Here is a 21,452-nt window from a genome sequence, read left to right as displayed (position 1 = left end):
ACATCGGGGAGCAAGGGCGAAGGCTGATGAATATACCTCTCAACACTGGAACACAAAGCAGGCACCTCTTAAAGAGGTAAGCCCTGCAGTGCCATTCAAAGCAATATAAAATAGGTCTTTCCTTTTTTTAATAATTCAGTCACCTGTTTCCCCATTAAGGGAGGAGCTGAGAGGAAGGATTTTTATCTCACTCAAAGTGCATTTGTCCTTCACATGTGGACCTTCAGCCTCAATTTGGATTCATTCTTCTTCTTTTTTTGCCGAAAGAGCTGTGACCTTCCTCCTCCCACCTGCCCCTATTTATTTAATAAGATTTCTCTTTTCCTCTCTCTCTCTGTTCCATTTCTTTCTTTTACAAAAAAAAGTGCATTTTCAATTTTAGCCTCCCAGGGAGGATAACTAAATGCTAAAAGTTCTTAAAGAAAAAAAACAACAACAACCAAACACACTCTGACGTTTCCTGGGACTGTTATGTGCAAAAGAATATATATATATATTTATATGTATATATATTTTATATATATTGGTAATCAAGTCCGTTTAAACGAGAGAAGTTTGATCAGGGCTCAAGAGGTGCCGATTGCGTCCAGTGTTGTGGGTGGGTGGGACGGGGCAGAAAACTTTTCTTTAAAGAAGGGGAGAAAGGCAAAGCATTTTGGAGGGAGGGGGGGAGAGAATAATATGGATTTGTTTTTTCTCTTTCTTATGTTAAAGTTTAAGACAGACATTTCACCCTGGAAAGATGACTTTGGACAACAGGGGACACAACAAGGGGGCAGATGGGAACTGCATTGTCCACTTATTATTTTTTTAAAAAAATATCTGCCTAGACAAAGAATGTGTTGGCTACTGCACATGTCTACCTCATAACCCCAGATTTTGTATAGCTTTGACTTTTTTTCATGGCCCACCCCCCCTCCCCTACCAAGGATGCCCGAGCTTCCCCTATCCAGGGGATTCATTGATGCTGACGTGCAATATTTAGAAAAAAAAACAAAACGAAAAAAAAAATGAAAAGAAAAAAAAATCGAAAACAACAAAACAGAACAAAACAATGAAAATCTGTTGTGTCCAAGGTGATGAGGTGAGGGCCTTGTGACCCAAGTCCACACATCGCCCCAGCCCCAAATTGCCCCATGTCCCCAATTCGCCCGCGCCACCCTGTTTGCCCCCTCCCTCCACCCCTCCTCACGCCCTAAACTTCCTGATCCTCAAAGACCTCGAGGAAGAGTGGCGGGAAGAGCTCCGTGGGGCATTCCACCTTCATGTGCAGGAAGCGGCTGGCGTGGCAAGCCCCAATCATGCGCAGGTCAGTCACCTTCATGAGGAGCTTGGGCCAGAAGTGGGGAATGTTGTGTTTGCGATAATTGATGTAGTGTTCAAATGCCAGCAGATACGTCTCTTGGCATTTTTCAATCTTATCAACGCAAATCAGCCCACTGCGATCTGCAAAATAAATGGAAAAGAGGACACGTGTCAGGCAGGCTGAAGCTGCATCTGTAAATTTGTCCCTCTGCAATCCACCAAGTGGCCTCAATCCCAAATTACCTTTCTGACTCACTCAATCTACCAAACCCTCATTGCTGAGATTAGAATTAACTCGGTGTCCTCCATATGGGCAAAGCACAGCAACTGAAGTTCAGTTCCTTAGTTTTCCTGCTCCCCTACACCCCAGGGCTGGGCTCCTTTTACCTTTTCCTACCAGCGTGCATCGTGACGTTTTGCATGCATGTACATGCTCATAGGCGCGATTTTACTTCTGCACATGCTCAGAGAGCCAAAAAATAGCCAAAAATTAGAAACAAAATGGCGGCTTGCACGGATCAGCACAGACGGCAGCAAAGCCGCTGTGCCAAAATTGCGTCATTGGCAGGCAGCTACCAGAGCGCCCGCACTGGATCGCGCTATCCTGACCTAAAAAAAAGTACAGTGTTCCCTCGATTTTCGCGGGTTCGAACTTCGCGAAAAGTCTATACCACGGTTTTTCAAAAATATTAATTAAAAAATACTTTGCGGTTTCCCCCCCATATCACGGTTTTTCCCGCCCGATGACGTCATATGTCATCACCAAACTTTCGTCCGCCTTTAATAAATATTTTTTTAAATAAACTTTAATAAAGAAACATGGTGAGTAATAATCTAAATGGTTGCTAAGGGAGTGGGAAATTGCAATTTAGGGGTTTAAAGTGTTAAGGGAAGGCTTATGATACTGTCCATAGCCAAAAATGGTGTATTTACTTCCGCATCTCTACTTCGCGGAAATTCGACTTTTGCGGGCGGTCTCGGAACACATCCCCCGCGAAAATCGAGGGAACACTGTATCCACAAATGTGATTGCAGGAAGAGTCAAAAGTTTGGTGAGACAGGATAAGACTTTTGTCAAAGTCTGTGGAAACTGGCCTGATATGTTCCTTTTTCTTGCTCTAATGTTTTAGATATAGTTTTTCTATGTATATGAAGAGACTCATGAAGAGATTAAAAGTGGCTTGTTGCTCATTGCTTACCACTATCTTATAATGATCTTCAAGAGAATACAGGTAGCCCTCACTTAATGACTATTATTGGGAGTGCACCTCTGTCACTAAGCATCACTTCATAGTGTTGCTTATTGACAGTCATAACCGAGAATGACTTTTCACTCCGAATCACTCAATTCTATCTTCAAGATGTCCCTCAAATTAAACTGACGTAGCTTCCTTTTGTTCTGGTTTCTCAGTGCAACTTTCTCACCCGAACATATTGATGCAGTCCAGTTAATAACATTCAACTTGAATTCAAAGGCCACTTTAATTTAATCCTACAACTGACTGACTGACTGAAGCCATTAAATTAATCCTCTTCTTCATTATTTAATGTCCTTCTAATCCTATAACCATTCACTAGCCAGGTACAGCATATCCCATAATTCCACAAACGGGACACATATTTTGCTGTAGCTGGAGATTTAAAAAACTGTGGAAAAAAATATACCTAAAAGTACAAACATATTAATGGTCATGGTCTCACCCAGGCATTTTGACAAATGGAAAGTTGCACGTGGCCCATCCTTGACCTCAAGAAAAGGTTGCAGCTAAGATGCTAGACCACAGGCAGACAAAAGTTCAGGTTCTACCTCCTTGCAAAGTGCAACTTTAATCTGAATTCTTACGAAGCCACTGATAATTAACAGGGATAATACTGAGCTATATGCGGCCTTAGTCTGACTCAATTAGGTTTGAATAATGCCAATCACATAAGGGGCACGCTGAGAACATAATCCTTCCTGCACGCATACCTGAGGACATGAGCAGCACAGCCTGGAGTAGTGCCACTTCAGTGTCATCCAGGCTGAAGGCAGAGAGGGATTTTCCCAGATCAAAGATGGCATCTGATACTACGCCCAAGCCACCGTTCTTCAGCTGCTCCCGCTTGACGGCCATTTCGCCACTGAGCGTCAGGGTTTCGCTTTCAGGGTCATAACGCACAGCTGCCCGCAGTGACATAATCTCCATGCAGCAGCCCTTTAAAAGGATGATCTGGTCCTCACAAGGCAGCTAGAGACAGAGAAAAGCACAGTCATCTTGGCATACATGGTTTTGTAGGAGCAAAATGAGATCTTACCCCACCTCCCAGCGAAGGAAGGTTGTTTTTTTGCTTTCCAGGGGAGAAAATCAGTGCAAACCCTTAATAAACAGAGACAAGGAGCGGCTGTGCTATCAATGTGGCTGGGCACAATTCAAAGTGTTGGTTATGACCTATAAAGCCCTATCTTGCCTATGTAACTTTGTGCATGATATGACTGTGTGTATGTATTTTATCTACTGGGAGTTTTTTTTTAGACTTTGTAATGTAAAACTGTTATTTTAGATTTTAATTATTAGATTTGTTACCATGTATTGTTTTTATCATTGTTGTGAGCCGCCCCGAGTCTACGGAGAGGGGCCGCATACAAATCTAAATAATAATAATAATAATAATAATAATAATAATAATAATAACAACAACAACAACAACAATAATACATGGCACAGGACCAGATTATCTCAGAGATCAACTTCTGCCACACGAATCCCAGCGACCGGTGAGGTCCCACAGAGTTGGCCTCCTGGCAGAACCTAGGGGAAGAGCCTTCTCTGTGGGAGCCCCGGCCCTCTGGAATCAACTCCCCCCAGAGATTCGCACTGCCCCCACCCTCCTTACCTCCCGAAAGGGCTTAAAAACTCATCTTTGCCGCCAGCCTTGGGACTTTCAGATCTTCCTCCTGACCACTAACTAACTAACTAACTAACTAACTAACTAACTAACTAACTAACTAACTAACTAACTAACTAACTAACCAACCAACCAACCAACCAACCAACCAACCAACCAACCAACCAACCAACCAACCAACCAACCAACCAACCAACCAACCAACCAACCAAACAAACAAACAAATAGTGGGCCCCAGAAATAATTTTAAAAAAGAGTACACATTTCCCTAGGTCAAAGTAGCAGGAAATCAAGAGCCAAAAGTTAGTTGTGGTAGGAAATGTGATGCTTCTTTTGAAAGTCACTTATTTGCAGGAAATGTTCTTCTCTTAGCAGCTGGCTCTGTTCACCAGGAAGCTAATTTAAAATTGCTGCCCTCAGCTAGTTAGACATGCTCCCAGGATGGCCATCTACGAACAAGAAGTTATTTGCATGATAATTCTCCTACAATTTTCAGCCTGAGACAATGTTCCTTCTTTTCTAGATGTGTGACCAAATCCCCGATTTCCAATTTTGGCCTATTTATCCAGCCTGGACATTTTGAAGACAACATAAGCAAGGGTGAAATGCTCCTGGTTCGCTCGCGCCTGTCAGTCATCGGAGAGACTGTCGCAAAGGCAGCGTGAGGCTCTGCCCACCTGCTGCCATTTGGGTGATTTTACCCTCTGTACAGAATGCTTTGCACATGCGCAGAAGCTAATAGATCCCAAATGGCAACGTCCAGGCGGGTGTCAGAGTCTTGCGCTGCCTTCGCGACCAATTCTCCGACAACCGACAGGAACGAGTAAACTGGGAGCATTTCACCCCTGATCATAGATCCACCCAATCTAAAGCCATCATGTGTGGAATATCGAAGAGGATACTTTACACCAGTGATGGCGAACCTATGGCAAGGGTGCCACAGGTGGCACGCAGATCCATGTCTGCTGGCACATGAGCCATTGCCCTAGTTCAGCTCCAATGTGCATGCGTGTGCAGGTCAGCTGATTTTTAGCTCACACAGAGGCCCTAGGGGGGTGTTTTGGGCTTCCAGAATGCCTCCGGGAGGGCGTTTTTACCTTCCCCCTGCTCTAAGCAAACCTTTGCAGCCTGGGAAGGGCGAAACACAAACCTACTGGGCCCAGCAAAAATTGGGAAACAGGTCCGTACGTGAATGTACGCACGCTCTTTTGGTACCCAAGGGGAAAAAAAGTTCATCATCACTGCTTTACACTGTTAACATTAATGCTGTATAATATAATAACTGAGTTTTCACAGCACATTAGAATAGAGTAAAAGGATATTGATAAGTACAGAATGTTCTGGAATCCTGCCTTTCTCTTAGCATGCTATAAAAACTGACCCACTCAATTTTCCCTAACTGAAGTAGAACTAGAAGAAAACAGAAAAGTATTTTCTGAAAATATGATGAAGGAGGCCCAACTATTTTCATTACTTAAGGGAAGGACTCAGTATAGATTTACCCGATGTTCTCCATTTGTACAACTCACACCTTTATCATCTCCAGGCTAAACTACTGCAATACTCATTAATCATCCATTTGCTCAGTAGCTGAACAAATGTTTGATGATCTTGAATGAAGGGACTTTCAACTGACCCTTGAAGTTCTAAGTACTTCAGAACTCCCACATGATGTGAACAAAATTCGGGCCGACTCAATCTTATTTGCGTTTAATCTTTTGGCAACCTGCATACCCTGTTCCCTGCTCCCATGCCTCTGCCATACTGTATGCCTCTATCATAGTGGCTGCAATTCTTTCACATTGGTGCATCCAGGGCCTTTTCTGCATACTCTCCATTTGGCTTCCATTCATTTTCTGCTTGTCACATTAAAAAAGGCCCAAGTTGCACCAGTGAGAAAGAATATGGGGTGGGCACATTGGAGAAGAAAATTTGGTTGCACTAGGGTGAAAAAATGAGATTTGGTTGGATAAACAGTCTGCATGGTGTAGTGACCTGAACAACAGCAGCTGTTAGCAGTGGGTAGATAAGTAGCAAAGAGGGCAGAGATGAAGGGAGATAGGCAAATGTGGAAAGTTAAAGAGAAGGTTGGCTCTCTTACTTAACCGCGGCATAGAACTGGGAAGGGATGGATTGGATCCGGCTGGGTCCTCAACTAATGACTGGTGGAATTTAGTTAACAACAGCAACCAGGAGTACAGAAACTGCCTTCATTAAGGAATGCATTCATGTGATGTCATGCTTTAGAATTACATTGCTTGGCGATGGAAATTCTGGTCCCAATTACCATAGTTAATGGAGAACTATCTTTAGACCTCAGCTGAGGCTGCCTTTGAAGGCTACTCAGAACTGCCATAGGTGCAAAACACTGTGGCTGGCAAGCATAGGCTACACCAGTGATTTTGTGGCAAGGCCTTGGCTGCCACAGTGAGTTTCCGGATACTGTTCAAAGTGCCGGTTTTAAATTGTAAACCCATTTATGTTTTGGCTTCCTGATATTTTCGGAATCATCTCCTCCAGGCTGAAGGCTGGGAGAAGATTGAAGGCAGTGATTCCCCACTGCAGCACCATGACTTCAAAACCTCCTTCTCTCCCTCCAGTTTATAGTCTACTACATCTTCTTGATGGCATTTAGATGTGGTAAAAGAATTCCCTCAACACTGTCAAACTATTTATTAAGTCTGGACTACTATTACTACTAGTTTTTTTTCTCATCATTCTTATTACCCATCTCCTTCCACTTATGACTGTATGACTGTAACCTGTTGCTTGTATCCTGAAGTTTTTTATGTATATTAATTGTTTCCTGATTACTTATTTGACCCCTATGACAATCATTAAGTGTTCCAACTCATGACTCTTGACAAATGTATCTTTTCTTTTATGTACACTGAGAGCATTTGCACCAAAGACAAATTCCTTGTGTGTCCAATCACACTTGCCCAATAAAGAATTCTATTCCGTTCTAAGAAAAAGGGTATCATTCCAGAAAAAAATTCAATTATAATGGCTGCCACTGGGCCTGGGTGACTGCGTGTTTATTTAAATATTATATTTATTGTTCTTTTGATGTAAACTGATGGTATATTCTGTAATACTGGAATAGATGGTACAAAGGAATTAGAATAATAATTAATTCCAACATAATCATTTATCCATCTTGGGAATGAACAGGGGGCTTCTTCTCCCAAATGTTTCTTCAAACGCCTCTCTACTTCCAAACTTTCAATACTATTTGCCAAATCTGCTGCTTTGGTGTATTGTTTTCTCTCTCTTTTACTTAAGGATTTCTCCTGTACAAAATGATTCCAGTCAAGCAGGAATCAGAAACTGAATATGACAACATCATAATATGCCCAGTTAACTAGGCCATATTATTGTATTACTGAAAGCAAATTTGCTATAGCAGAAGAATCTCCTTGGCTGGTTAATTTTAACGCAATAATGTTCAGTTTAACAAAACTAAGTAAAGTCTATTCAGGGTGCAATGAATTCTAAGCAACAAGAGCTATTCTTTTTGCAGTGATCCATAAAAGATCATGGAAAATGATCATCGTTTGATACCGAGATGGAAATATTTATGGAATTTCATTTTCCTTTAATTTAAATCGCGTTTTAACCTTGCAAACATAGGATGAACTAATAATATTTGATACTTATCTTCATAATTCCCTATCATCTCCTGTATGGGTAAAGAGCTGAAGAAAGGTATATGACCAAAGTAGGGCTGGTGGGACAAACCTCATAAGATTAAAATCTTTCAGACCAGGTCTTGATGGGAGGAGAAGAGATGGCATGTGAAGACACTGATGATGTGAGCACAGAAATATTCCTCAATTATAATCATAATAAAGCCTGCTCATTTTGGTTTTAAGTCATGATGGTCCTAAACTGAGTCACTAAGTGACCAGGCATGATTTTACAACCTTTTGTTTGCAGTGGTAGTCATGGTTCACTTTGGGGCATTGTTGTTGGAAAAAAAATGGTAGACTGGTTTTCTACAAAAACATAAATTATGGTCACATAATCACAGGACATTGCAAAAGCCTATAAATGGGAACTGGTTACTAAACATCCAAAATATGGTCATGTGATTGCAGTGATGGGGGTGGTGGTAGCTGCTGTAACTTCATAACTAGCTTGTAAGTACCTTTGGGGAAGGGGGTCTCCATTGTAACTTGAAATGTCATTAAGTGACCAATCATAAATCAAGGACTGCATATATATTGTATTCCTGTGTCTACCTAACAATCAACCAAAAATGGTTTTTAATTATGATAAAACAAGAATGTAAGGAGAAATTCTCTGGAAGTTCAAAACTTCACAACCAAATAATCAAATTCCTCCCTTCTCTCTTTGCTCACTATCCTTTGCTTACCTCTGAAAACATGGGCAGTTTTTTGGCAAAATCCACCACACGGGTGATGGCAGGGGTAATGATCTTCGTAAACTCACTGAATGCCTCCAGGTCTACTTTGTCTCCATCAGGCATGGAGGCCATTGGTGACTGACCAATATCTTCAGGCTATGAGTGGGAGAAAGAAGCAGTATTAAATCTCTGCAGAGAACTAAACTCGGGAAACAGGAAATTTATCATCCAGCCCTAACATTGGAAATATACTGTAACTCTTATCTGTCAATTACTTTTCCTTTTCTCAACTTCTTTACAAGGTAATCTCTTTAGGTTACATATCCTTTCTATAATTACCCTGTTTCCCCAAAATAAGACATCCCCTGATAATATTTTATTTATTTATTTTATTTTTATTTTGTTAAACTTTCGAGCTTGGGCTTTTGAGTACACGGCAATAAGGCCAAATGCTTATTTTCAGGGAAACATGATAGAATCAAAATAACATCACCCTTTAAAAATATTTTGATAAACATTATAATTATAATGAGCCGGGGTGGCGCAGCAGGTAGAGTGCTGTACTGCAGGCCACTGAAGCTGACTGTAGATCTGAAGGTCAGCAGTTCAAACCTCATCACCGGCTCAAGGTTGACTCAGCCTTCCATCCTTCCGAGGTGGGTAAAATGAGGACCTGGATTGTGGGGGCAATAGCCTAGCTCTGTTAAAAAGTGCTATTGCTAAGATGTTGTAAGCCGCCCTGAGTCTAAGGAGAAGGGCAGCATAAAAATCGAATAAATAAATAAATAAATAATTATTATTTGAATGGATTTTATTTTAAAATCTTTTAAATTATTAGATGCAATTTAAAAGGCCAGTTTTAACAGGTATTACTCTGTTAACACACTGTGCAAATGTAAGCGTTACATTGCTGAAAATTCAAGTTTCGGCGCCTTGATGCTGGGAAGATCAGAATCCATAGTTCTCCTTCAATGCACTAGTTTGAGAATGACACCCATCTGCCTTTGGCTGTTCTAGATCTGAGTACTTTTGAAAAAGCAACATCAGAATATCTCCGGGACCGCCTTCTGCCGAACGAATCCCAGCGACCGGTTAGGTCCCACAGAGTTGGCCTTCTCCGGGTCCCGTCGACTAAACAATGTCGTTTGGCGGGACCCAGGAGAAGAGCCTTCTCTGTGGCGGCCCCGACCCTCTGGAACCAGCTCCCCCCGGAGATCAGAACTGCCCCCACCCTCCTTGCCTTTTGTAAGCTTCTTAAGACCCATCTTTGCCGTCAGGCATGGGGGAACTGAGACATCTCCCCCGGGCCTATACAGTTTATACATGGTATGTTTGTGTGTATGCTTGCTTTTAATAATGGGTTTTTTAGTGTTTTTTAAATTATTAGATTTGTTCTTACATTGTCTTTGCTATTGTTGTGAGCCGCCCTGAGTCTACGGAGAGGGGCGGCATACAAATCTAATAAATAATAATAATAATAATCAGCCTTGGAGAACTTCCATCTGCTTTCCAATGAAAGCGTAGCATGTTTTCCACACTTCATTTCCCAGTCAATTGGTATACTTGGGAAGACCATGCTCAAATCATGTTCTGATAAAGCCCAGCAGTCCCCACTTCCTAGGTTTAAATTTATTTCTTATATACACAAAGCACTTTAAGAATAGGGCCTTTTTAGTTTAGTTGTATGAACTGAACAGTAATGCTTTTTAGTCGATTTTTGGACTAAATTTTGGGAGCGCTTCCTCTGTTCAGTAAGGAACTGCTGCCTACTATAAAGGCTGCAGGAACAGACAGAGCAATCTTAACCCATGACCCCCTCAGTCTGCTGGCCTATTGCCTCTCCCCACCCCCAAGCCTCACTTTCTATGACCTCCATGTCCTGACCTGCCCTGATATTAACTGATTTTGGCCAGCAGAGGGCACCCCGAGCCAGCAATTCCTGCTCTGCTTAGAAATAGGGGAGGAGAGAGAGGGGGTGGCACGGAGGGGTTTCCATTCCATCTGTCCTTGATCAGAGCTGAGAGGTCACAGCTGTGTCCATTTGCTCAAGCAAATCAACCCTTCAAAGGTATATCTGCAGCACTGAATCTGCTAAATCAGTATAGTCTAACCTCACCTCAAATTTTAAGATGTAGAGATTTCAACTTCCAGAATTATCCAGCCAGTAGGTGGCTGGGGAATTCTGAGAGTTGAAGATCATACACTTAAAAGTTTGCCAAGGATGATAAATACTATGCACTGAAATAATCTTAATAAAACATGGCTGAATTTTCAGCTTTATCATCAGGTTCACGCTGACTCTGAACTTAGTATAATTGTTAACATTCAAGATGGAATACAATTTTCTCACAATTGCCCAGATCTGATTTTAACATAGAATCTGTGCTAAAATCAGAAAATGCCTGTATCCTTTAATAAAATGTGAGCATCTTTTAAAAACTGGGGCATTTAAGCTGTATGGCATCTTTCTTAAACTTTTTTTTTCATTTCCTTTATTATTAATTTTAATTTGAATAAATTTCAGGCTAGAAATATCGAGTATAATTTTAAAATCTCTTTTTCATTCATGTTCGTATATAAATTGTCTGGCTAATATATAAACTTATTTTATTTCAGTACAGGTGATAAAAGCATATGCCTAGCCCTTGGGGAACACCCCCCCCCCCCAATATTTTATGCATTTAACATTATTTGCCACTTTTGCTTTTGAAAATGTACAATTCTGTGATTTTTAGCACAAAACGCAAGCTTTTTTGGGATGCAAAACATACTTTTTAATGGTACAAAGATCTACTTTTGCCTAATTCATAGTAGCCTCCTTACTTTTACTCCTAAATGGAGAGCTGCAGAAGAGCTAGCACAGAGGTGCCAAACTCAATTTTATTGAAGACCGCATCAGGATAGTGTTAAACTGCCGGGGTAGGCATGGCCAGGGTGACTAGGTGTGGCCAGCTGGATGTCACTCATGTTGGGGGCACCACTGGTGGTCCAAGCAATCTGCCAGCGAAAACTGGCTCCTGAACTCAGTTGCCACAGTCTCCTGCAATCCTCTACCAGCAAAAGCTGAGCTCCATTTTCAATTGCAGAAGCACTGCGAGCTATTGTCAGGGTGACCCTGCGGGCCAGATCTAAGTACCCTGTGTGACAGATTCAGCCTCTGGGTCTTGAGTTTGACATCCCTGAGCTAGCATATAGCTGAAATGTATATTTACCAAGTATCTTAATTAGTCAAGTGGAACGTAAATATACTTTGTCCAGATGCCTAATTCTAAATACACAAACTCTAACTGTGCATTTTCTTCTTTTTCCAATGGTTAAGAAAGAAAACACAAATAAAAAACAATTGCCAATGCTCAGTTGACTCTGCAATGATTCGTACAGTGTTCCTCAACAATGGCAACTTGAAGATGCGTAGAGTTCAGCTCCCAACTAGCATTATGCAAGAGTCTTAAGACTGACCTATGTCGCCAGGCCTGGGGCAATTAGATCTTGCCCCCTTGACCAATAAATGTGATGCATGGCGTGATTGGACTATTTGATTGATTAATACATTGAGTTTTTAGCTGTAGTTCTTTTTAATGTATTAGATTTGTCTTGTACACTTTGTTTCTATATTTATTCTGTGAGCTGCCCCGAGTTTTCGGAGAAGGACAGCATACAAATCTAATAAATAATAATAATAATAATAATAATAATAATAATAATAATAATAATTCTGGGGTTGAAATCCACACATCTTCAAGTTTCCAAGAATGACAAACATGTAAGTCCAACAGCAGTAAAAAACAGAGGCATGTGTCAAATTGCATGTCTAATTTTTGGTAACCACTTGATGCCCCATAAAATATGCATAAAATTCACTTATTCTGCTGGACTTACTTTTAATCTATCAGATTCTGGGGTAACGAGATGTACAGGAAGACATAAACTTTCAAAAGAAAAATAGGGGCATACAATATTTCAGGCAGTCTTTGTTTAAATGACTCTAATTGGGACTGAAAACTGTGGCTAAATAAAGTGGTTGTTAAGTGAAACATCATGTGGCTGCACTGCAGTGCAGTTCTACCAATCCCCGTTGTGGTTGTTAGGTGAATCACCTGTGATTGTTTAATGAGGCATCATGCAATTGCAGCTTGTGACCTCTTGTTGGCTTTCCCATTTGACCTTTGCCGGTCAAAAGCTGGCTAGGAGGGCTGCAAATAGCAATCACGTGGACGTGCAGAATGCTGCAATTGTTCTAAATGCCCAAATTGTGATTATCTGACTGCAGGGACCATGAAAGAGTCCATAAATCACTTTTTCCAGTGCAGCTGTAATTCCAAACAATCACTAAATGAATTACTGTTAAGGAAGTATGTAATCCAAACTAAAGGAGGAAAAGAAATAGGTAAAATTGTGTATATTATGTGTTAATTCCGACAAACAGAGCTGTGTACCCTATTTGCCAGTACAATTTACCAGGAATTTCCGCTTCTGTTTCCAATGGCTGCCTTGGGCGTTGGTACTGCAATGTGCATCTGTAGCGATGCGTATCAGCTCCCATTCCTCTGGGGTTGGCTCCGGCCGGTGCTGAAGGGACTTCACCATTTCCTCTTTGCGCCGTCTCTCCCGGTTCTCTTCAATCAGCTTCCGTTTGGCTACTCTCTTGGAGTCATCCAGCACCACTAGGAGGGTGGTGAAGAATGAAGAGGTATGAGAGGAGGGGGGACTTCACATAAAGCCAATCAGAATTCTGCAACCAATTTGGCCAATTTCCAGGTGCCAAAGGGAATTACGAATAGATGGCTTAATTAAAACCTTAGGGAATACTAGGACAGCTCTCACGCTATTCAAGGACTCAAAATGTAGGGATTCAAAGATGACCCCTACGTAATTTTACACACCAAACAATTATTTCCCTCTTTTGATCCTTCAACGTGTGTCCATTCTTGGGCACATTTCTTCTCCCTGTAACCACTCCCACCCCCTTCTCCCCAACTCCCCACGCCACCCCAGTTCTCCACAGTGGGCGCAATGCCCTTACAGTCCATGGCCATGCCAACAGCAATGCACTTCTTGAATCGACAAAGTTGACACTGGTTGCGGGTGATCTTGTCAATGACACAGGAACCATCGTATTTGCAGGAGTATGTTGGGTGCAGGTTTTTCTGGATGGTCCGCCGGAAAAAGCCCTGCGGAAGGGAGACCACAGTGAGACCGAGGCAATTCTGAGAAAGCAGAGTGTGTATTCTTTGATTCTCTCGCCATCCATATTCCATTCTCCTCAACCTTTGAGCTTCTATGTTCTATCCAAGGGGACACAGCCCTGTTGTAGCACTATTGACCTCTCTAACTAAACAGGCCTTTTATATATTTCTGACACTATAACTATCAGCGACAGACCTGTAATCATAGAGATGACTGTGGTAAAAAGGTATCATTTCAGTATTTGGAACAGTAGTTTGCTATCAATGTGAATTTGTGGGTTTCAAATGTTATGTGTTTCTATGATTCTAAACCAAAATATAGTCACCTTGACATATTCTGGTACTATGGTTTCTTAGGATTGAATATACAACAGTTTACCAGTAAACTATTTTCTTCTTACTGAATCCTATAGAGGAGGGTTGTCAAACTCAATTTTGTTGAGGGCTGCATCAGGGTTGTGTTTGACTTTGCAGGGCTAAGATGGATGTGGCCAGCTCGACATCACTCCTGTCAGGGCTGCCTGTGGGGGTCCGGATTCTCTGCCACTGGAAACAGGCTCCTGAGCTCCGTTTTCGGCTGACACGGCCTCCTGCAACTCCCTGACAGTTAAAATGGAGCTTGGAGGGCTACAGTTTCACTGGCAAAGGATTGCAGGAGGCCGTGGCTGTCAAAAACTGAGCTTAGGAGCCCATTTTCTCCGGCAGAAGCACCCCTTTGCTGTTTCCAGGGCAGCCCCACAGGCCAGATCCAGCCCCCGGGGTTTGAGTTTCACACCCCTTCTCTAGAGTTTTCATTTTATTTCACTGAGCTTCCTTAGATAAACTTTCCAAAAGATCACATCTCCGAGCTAGTACTTTTTCCTCCCCATTACCAACCCTTAAATTTTTCTTAAGCCTACTATTAGCTTTTAAACTTTTTCAACCCAGGACTAATTCCACACTTCAACCCAGACCTGACTGGCATTTTGCCACAATTGAGTGATTTATGATGCCACTTGAATTTTCTGCCCAAGGCACTGCGTCTGCCTACAGTTTGTTTGTTTTCTATTTAAGCCTGTGTTTCTTTTACCTTTTGATTGTTCTTTTTAAAGTAAATAAAAAGAAAGCAAAGGTAATGTTTTTTAGCCATATGTCAGCTACAATCTATTTGTGAAACAGCATCATACAGCTGGATATATAAGGGCACTATCTTTTTCGCCTTTCTGTGGAAGAAAATAGATTTTAACTGTTTTAATTATGAGCTGGTCAGAGTCATGTATGTAGGAAATATATAAATTTACTAACTTATTAACTTAATTCATTCCTCACAGAAGTTGCTGCAAAATGGGAAGATTAGTCCTATCTAGAAGGCTCTAGCAGCTATCAATAATAATTGTCAGACCATGGGAAACTTATAATTTATAAATAAAGGGAGGAGGAGGCAGCTTGCACTGGGATGCTACTTGAAGCAAATAAAAGGGGGGGATGGACTAATAACTAAGAGGGAAATATATTCTATGTGTATTCTAAGATATATTTATGCTTGTTAGAAACTTTATTTACAAACTTTAACTCTACGTTAAATTTAACTCTGTGTTAACTCTACCTTAAGTTTGGCACTGAAATCAGGTTTATGACAGTGTTTTTACTCAAATGTTAAATTTAACTCTATGTTAAATTTGGTACTGAACTCTTTGTTAAATGTGGCAGTGAAATCAGGTTTCTGACAGTGTTTTTACCCAATCTTTAAATGTCCACTCATCTTTTCCCCATCCCCATTCAAAAAAGTAAACACAACTTTGCAGCAATCTGAAGTACTACAAGAAACTGTAAGACATTCTTAAAGTCCACTGTAGAAAATGTCTGCATTTCAGGCATGCAACCAAATGTTTGTGTGTGCGCTTAACATTATCTTGCCTCTATGTATACAAAGTACCGGTAGTTATTTTTCAAATTGAGCAATTACAAAAGGAAAATCTTTTTCTGCTGTGCTGTGTCTTTGAACTGTGTTTGAACTGAACCCCCATAGTCCAGATCCAATAGGGAGTTGACTGGGGGGAGGGGGAGATTATTGAACGAGGCCAAGATTTTAAGATTTCATTCCTCTTATTATAACATCCGGTGCACTTTACATTAAAAAAAACCCACTCTTCTGAATTTAAAGGCATGCAAGCAAGCACATTTTCATAGATTTCTAACTAAACCATGTCAAAGTCAAAGCATTTTAAAAATAACATTAATAAAAAAAACCATCTTGAACAAGGGTGTCAAACTCGATTTCATTGAGGGTCTCATTAGGGTTGTGTTTGGACAGGGTGGGTGTGGCCAGCTTGACATCACTCATGTTGGGGACGACTGTAGGGGCCTGAGCGCTCTGCCAGAGAAGCTACAGAGCTCTGTTTTCAGCTGGGACAGCTTCCTGCAAGTCTCTGCCAGTGAAAACGGAGCCCATGACCCTCGCAAGCTTCATTTTTGCTGGTGAAGGCACTGCAGGTCAATCCTTCACTGTTTCTAGGACAGGCCAGATCTAAGCACCCCATGGGTCTGATCTGGCCCATGGGCCTTGCGTTTGACACCCCTGACCTAGAAATTCCACATGCTACGCCCGGGAATCTAAAGAGCGGAATTCCAAGTCATATTGTTACTGAGTGCAGAATTAGACCTTTTAGAAGAGGAGGAGATAGCCGTCTCGAGAGATGGATTGCAGGGGGCCACTGCTAAATGACATATAGCAACCCCTCAGTGAAAGTGTAGTGAATTGTTACAATTTGGTTAATTGTAGGAAATGTTTTGTGGAGGGATTCCCCTGTAGAATGTCCCTTATATAGGCAGTCCTCAACTTACAGCAGTTCATTTAGTGATGGTTTGAAGTTACAAAGGCACTTTAAAAAGTGACGTAGGACCATTTTTCATACTGACAACTCTTGTAGCATCCCCACAGTCATGTGATTTACACTCGGATGCTTGACAACTGGTTCACATTTGTGATGGTCACAGCGACACTAAATGGGCCACATTATCCCCCTTTTTGACCCTCTGAAAAGCAAAGTCAATATGGGAAGTCAGATTCGCTTAACAATCATGTTACTAATTTAACAGTGCAGTGTTAACCCTGCAGTGATTCACTTAACAACTTTGGCAAGAAAGGTTGTAAAATGGGGCAAAACTCAATAAACCTTTCACTTAGCAATACAAATTCTGGGCTCAGTTGTGATCTTAGGTCAAGGTTTATCTGTATTTTCTGTTGCAAGGTCCAATATTGACCCTAAAACAGCATAGGTTCTTATTAAGTTAATTCTCTCCTCCCTGTCTTTAAAACAGAAACTGTTTATTTTATCTGCAGCAATCCATTTATAGTGTTGTACAATCTTTTGTCAGCCACATAATCCATGTTTCTTTACTGCTAATCATTGCTATTTAGTCCAACTACATAACTTCTTCTTTTCATTTTGGGCATTTAATGTTGATTGTAACTTAATTCTCCCAGACATAATGTTTAAGTATTTTGGCATTCTCTAATAAAGCTAATTATACATAATCGTAATTGGAGTGTGGTAGCCAGAGCAATGAATTTGGACCAGGAAGATATAGATTCAAAAGCATAACATTATAGATGTTTATGGAAGTTCTCAGTCATCCAAGTCATGGTTGTCTCACAGGTTCTTTTTCACTGGACTTCCTGGTTTTTCATTGAAGCTTTTTCTCTTGTCATCCAAGAAGCTTCTTCAGCTCTGACTGGATGGTGTGGAATGGAATTGAAGGATTTATATTCCTTTTAGACAGCTGGTCATTTATGTTCTTTTAGCAAGTTGTTAAGATCACCTAGAGGTTTATGTGTACCATCAGGATCAGCTGAGTAGTTCAAATGGGTGTGGATCCTTCTTGTAAATGTTGAAAGGACAGTGTTGTAGATTGGAGATAGATGATTTATTTTTATTTATTCATTTGTCCAATACACAAATACATAGGAAGAAAAATAGACATGTAGTAATATATATATAAGGGTAAAAGTGAACTTAGAGGAGAGGATATATGAAAGAAAGAGAATATATATGATAAGTGAGAGAAAGGAAAGACAATTGGACAGGGGACGAAAGGCACACCAGTGCACTTATGATGTCATATCGCTCCCCCTCTGTTAAGAGAAGTATGTTCAATTTTGACATAGATGGCCTCTTTGATCCCTCTTTCAAATCAGCAGTCTCTGTCAAAAATGTGGACCTCATTGTCTTCAAAAGAATAGAATAGAATAGAACAGAACAGAATTGAATTCTTTATTGGCCAATTGTGATTGGACACACAAGGAATTTGTCTTTGGTACATATGCTCCCAGTGTACATAAAAGAAAAGATATATATGTCAAGAATCGTGACACATGATGATTGTCATAGAGGTCAAATAAACAATGAGGAAATAATCAATATTAATAAAAATCTTAAGGATACAAGCAACAAGTTACAGTCATAGAGTCATAAGTGGGAGAAAATGGGTGATAGGAATGATGAGAAAAAACTAGTAGTAAGAATACTGCAGAGTAGTAAAGAGGGACCTTTGTGTTTTAAATGCAGGTGAATCTAGTCCTAATGTGTTTGTTCTTCTATGTTGTGTCATGTGCTTATGAAGTGGTGTTTTCCCCAAATTACATATCTGCACATAGCTTGCTGTACTGTACTGCATATACAAAGATGCTCAGTTTTTGTCTTTGAGATGGACAAGTTTCTGCCTTAGTGTATTCTTGGGTTTGAAGTGTGCGCATAGGTTAGGTTGGCTGAAGATCCTCCTGAGCTTTTCCTACAGAATAACAACGTTGCTATTCTCTTCCTTGTCTCTCCTATGCAGGAGCTCCAGTAGGATCTTTTTTGAGATTTAATGAAGGGCCACGTGGGATAGCCACACATTCTGAGGGCTGCCTTGATGTGTTTTTGTTCTCCCCCCCCCATCTTTGCTGGTAGGCGGAGCTTCAGCTTAATGGTGTAGCATTCTGATGACTCCCATTTTGTGCTCCAGCGGGTGGTGGAAATCAAAATACAGTATTGATCTGCGCGAGTGGGTTTTCTATAAACTTCCATGTTAATGCTTCTGTCTTGCTTAATGTGTACCGCACAGTCCAGGAAAGCTAAACTATTCTCCTTAACATCTTTCCATGTGAATTTGATGTATCGGGTGAATGTTTCCACTTCCTGTTTTGATCTTGACCCCTGTATTGTCCACATACTTATACCAGTGAGTGGGTGGAATTGCTAAGGAGTCTAGAGCTTTGGTTTCTACTTCTTCCATGCAGAGACTGGCCATAATGGGGGACACAGGTGAACACATGGCATAGCCGTGTTTCTATCTGTAGAAATCTTCATTGTATTTAAAATAGGTAGTGACCAAGCAGAGGTCCAGCATTGCATATAAGTGGCCTGAGATGGGGTTGATTCTGTCATCTAAGGTGCTGTCTCGTAGCAGTCGTTTTTTCACTACCATAACAGCTTTGATGCTGAATGCAGTTGAAGAGAGAAGTCACTTCATAGGAAACTATGGTCTCATTTATGTCCAGTTTTAATTTCCAAACCAGTCCTGTGAATTGTTGATGTGATGGATGGTATTGCTAATAAGGTAGTTAGAGGTTTGGCAATCTTGAAGGTGACGCTAAATTGATGCTGCTGACAATTGGTCTTAATGGAGATCTTGGGGACTCCATATATACATGGGGTGGCTTCCTCAGGGTGATACAACTAAACCTTAATGACTTGCTAAAAGAATGCAAATGATCAGCTGTCTACAAGGAGTATAAATCCTTCCATTCCCCATCATCCAGAGCTGAAAAAGCTCCTTGGATGAGAAGCGAAACTTTCAAAGAAAAACTAGAAAGTCCAGGTGCCACTTGAAAAAGCATGTTGGGGATATAACATTATAAAACTTTCAGCAAATTATTATCCTTGTGCCTTAATACAGATAACCTTACATATATTTTATGATAAATAACTAGTTATAATTGCGGATTTGGAGTAGTGGTATTGAGAAAGGCTGGCAAATAGGGAAAATACAATGGATCTATTTTTTCCCCCTAGTCAAACCATTCCTGATGTTTTTGTAGCTTCTTAAAACATACCAGTAATCTCCTTCTCCTTTTCCATTTTTTCTAGTCTAGCCTTCTTTTCTTAACAATGAGTGTTAACTCAAAAGGTTTTTATGCATTCTCCTTACTTGGTCCATGTATGTTATTCCTGCTTGCCATCTCTATTTCCTATCACCAAGTGGCCAAGTAACCCAAATTACTTTCTGTATAGGACACAATGTGATGCCATGTAAAACGTTTGGGATGATTTACCTAATGCAGCAGAACTGTGCCCATAATTAATTTTTCTGGAGTGAGTTAATTCAAGGTGCAGGCAATCCTCGACTTATGGACCAAAATTGGGACCAAAATTTCCATGGCTAAGCAAGGCAGTTGTTGGGTTATACCTGATGTTATGACATATTTTCACAATTGTTCAGTGAATCACTTCAGGTGTTAACAAATGCTTGTTAAGCAAATCCAACTTTCCCCATTACCTGCTTGTTGAAAGCTGCCTGAAAAGTCACAAATGGTGATTACATGACCCAGGGAAGTTGAAACCATCATAAATACATGGCAAGTGTGAAATTTTTGATCATGTGACCATGAGGATGTTGCAACAGTCATAAGTGAGGACCAGTCATAAAATCCTTAAGTCATAACTTACTTTTTTCAGTGCAATTATTAACTTCTAACGTTCATTAAATAAATGGTTGTATGTTGAGGACGACCAGTACTGACCATGTAAGAAATTTTGACAACCATGTTGAAGTGTCACATAACATTTTTTTGAGCCAGCAAAAAATTATATTGGCATTAAATTTACTATTGGCAACCTATCTTGTTATGGACATGCTGTTAGCAAATGGCACTGATCTTATTTACAGTTTGCAGGCACGTTCAGAATAAGGATGAATTGATATCCCAAGCTTTGTTTCCCTCTTCTCCTACCTTATGTCACCAGCTAGTAGAAAAAATAGGTACTGATCTCTCTCAATATAGATGATGTAGGTAAAGAAAGAAATAAGTTTTGATAGAAGAATAACCTGCTTGGGATTCGTGGAAATGAATTCTAAGACAGCATGATTATCAACTAAGAATGTAACCTAAGAATGTTAGCTAAGTCTAGAAATCTAAGTCTTGAAGAGTGTTAAACCTGTATGCAACCATATAAAACTTGTGTGCAAAAGAGCTAGGGGTGACATTATAGCAGTGTTCTAATATTTGAGGGGCTGCCTTAAAAAAGAGGGGGGGTCAACCTATCTTCCAAAGCACTGGAATGCAAGATGAGATACAATGGATGGAAACTAATTAAGGAGAGAAACAATCTAGAAATTTCCTGACAGCGAGAACAATAAATTAGTGAGATGGCTTTCCTTCAGAAGTTGTGGATCACTGGAGGCTTTTAAGAAGAGAGTGGACAACCACTTGCCTGAAATGGTATTGGGACTCCTGCTTGAGGAGTGAATTGGACTAGAAGACCACCAACTATTCCTACTCTGTTATTCTGTTACCCCAAACAACTGACCAGACATTGGATGAATTGCCTAATGAAACAGCAAAGAGAAACCTCTGTTCTGCTTTACCATATAGCTCCGCTCAGTCTGATCCAAGTCTTTGAAACTGGGAACAATTTGGTTTGAAAGAATAAGGACACTCACGCTGCCTAGAGGAGACTGAACTT

The 21,452-nt window shown here is 40.7% G+C and overlaps 1 protein-coding gene across 4 annotated transcripts in view; it reads right to left on the bottom strand.

Moving 5' to 3' along the window:
• Positions 1 to 686: 686 nt before the first annotated feature.
• Positions 687 to 21,452, bottom strand: part of THRA (thyroid hormone receptor alpha) — a 200,884-nt gene continuing 180,118 nt past the window's right edge. For 3 of the 4 annotated variants that reach the window (XM_070727345.1, XM_070727343.1, XM_070727342.1), the window contains 5 exons: positions 13,584 to 13,731; positions 13,019 to 13,224; positions 8,570 to 8,716; positions 3,275 to 3,533; positions 687 to 1,446 (listed from right to left, as the gene is read on the bottom strand). In XM_070727345.1, the coding sequence (XP_070583446.1) occupies positions 1,196 to 1,446; positions 3,275 to 3,533; positions 8,570 to 8,716; positions 13,019 to 13,224; positions 13,584 to 13,731 (1,011 nt within the window). In that variant the 3' untranslated portion in view covers positions 687 to 1,195. The remainder of the gene's footprint in view (positions 1,447 to 3,274; positions 3,534 to 8,569; positions 8,717 to 13,018; positions 13,225 to 13,583; positions 13,732 to 21,452) is intronic. The other variant, XM_070727346.1, reaches the window with a different exon arrangement.

This window comes from Erythrolamprus reginae, chromosome Z, assembly GCF_031021105.1.
Source record: "Erythrolamprus reginae isolate rEryReg1 chromosome Z, rEryReg1.hap1, whole genome shotgun sequence".
Taxonomy (NCBI): domain Eukaryota; kingdom Metazoa; phylum Chordata; class Lepidosauria; order Squamata; family Dipsadidae; genus Erythrolamprus; species Erythrolamprus reginae.
The sequence above is the reverse complement of the archived record's forward strand: the minus strand, read 5'-3'. Positions and strand labels throughout refer to the sequence as shown.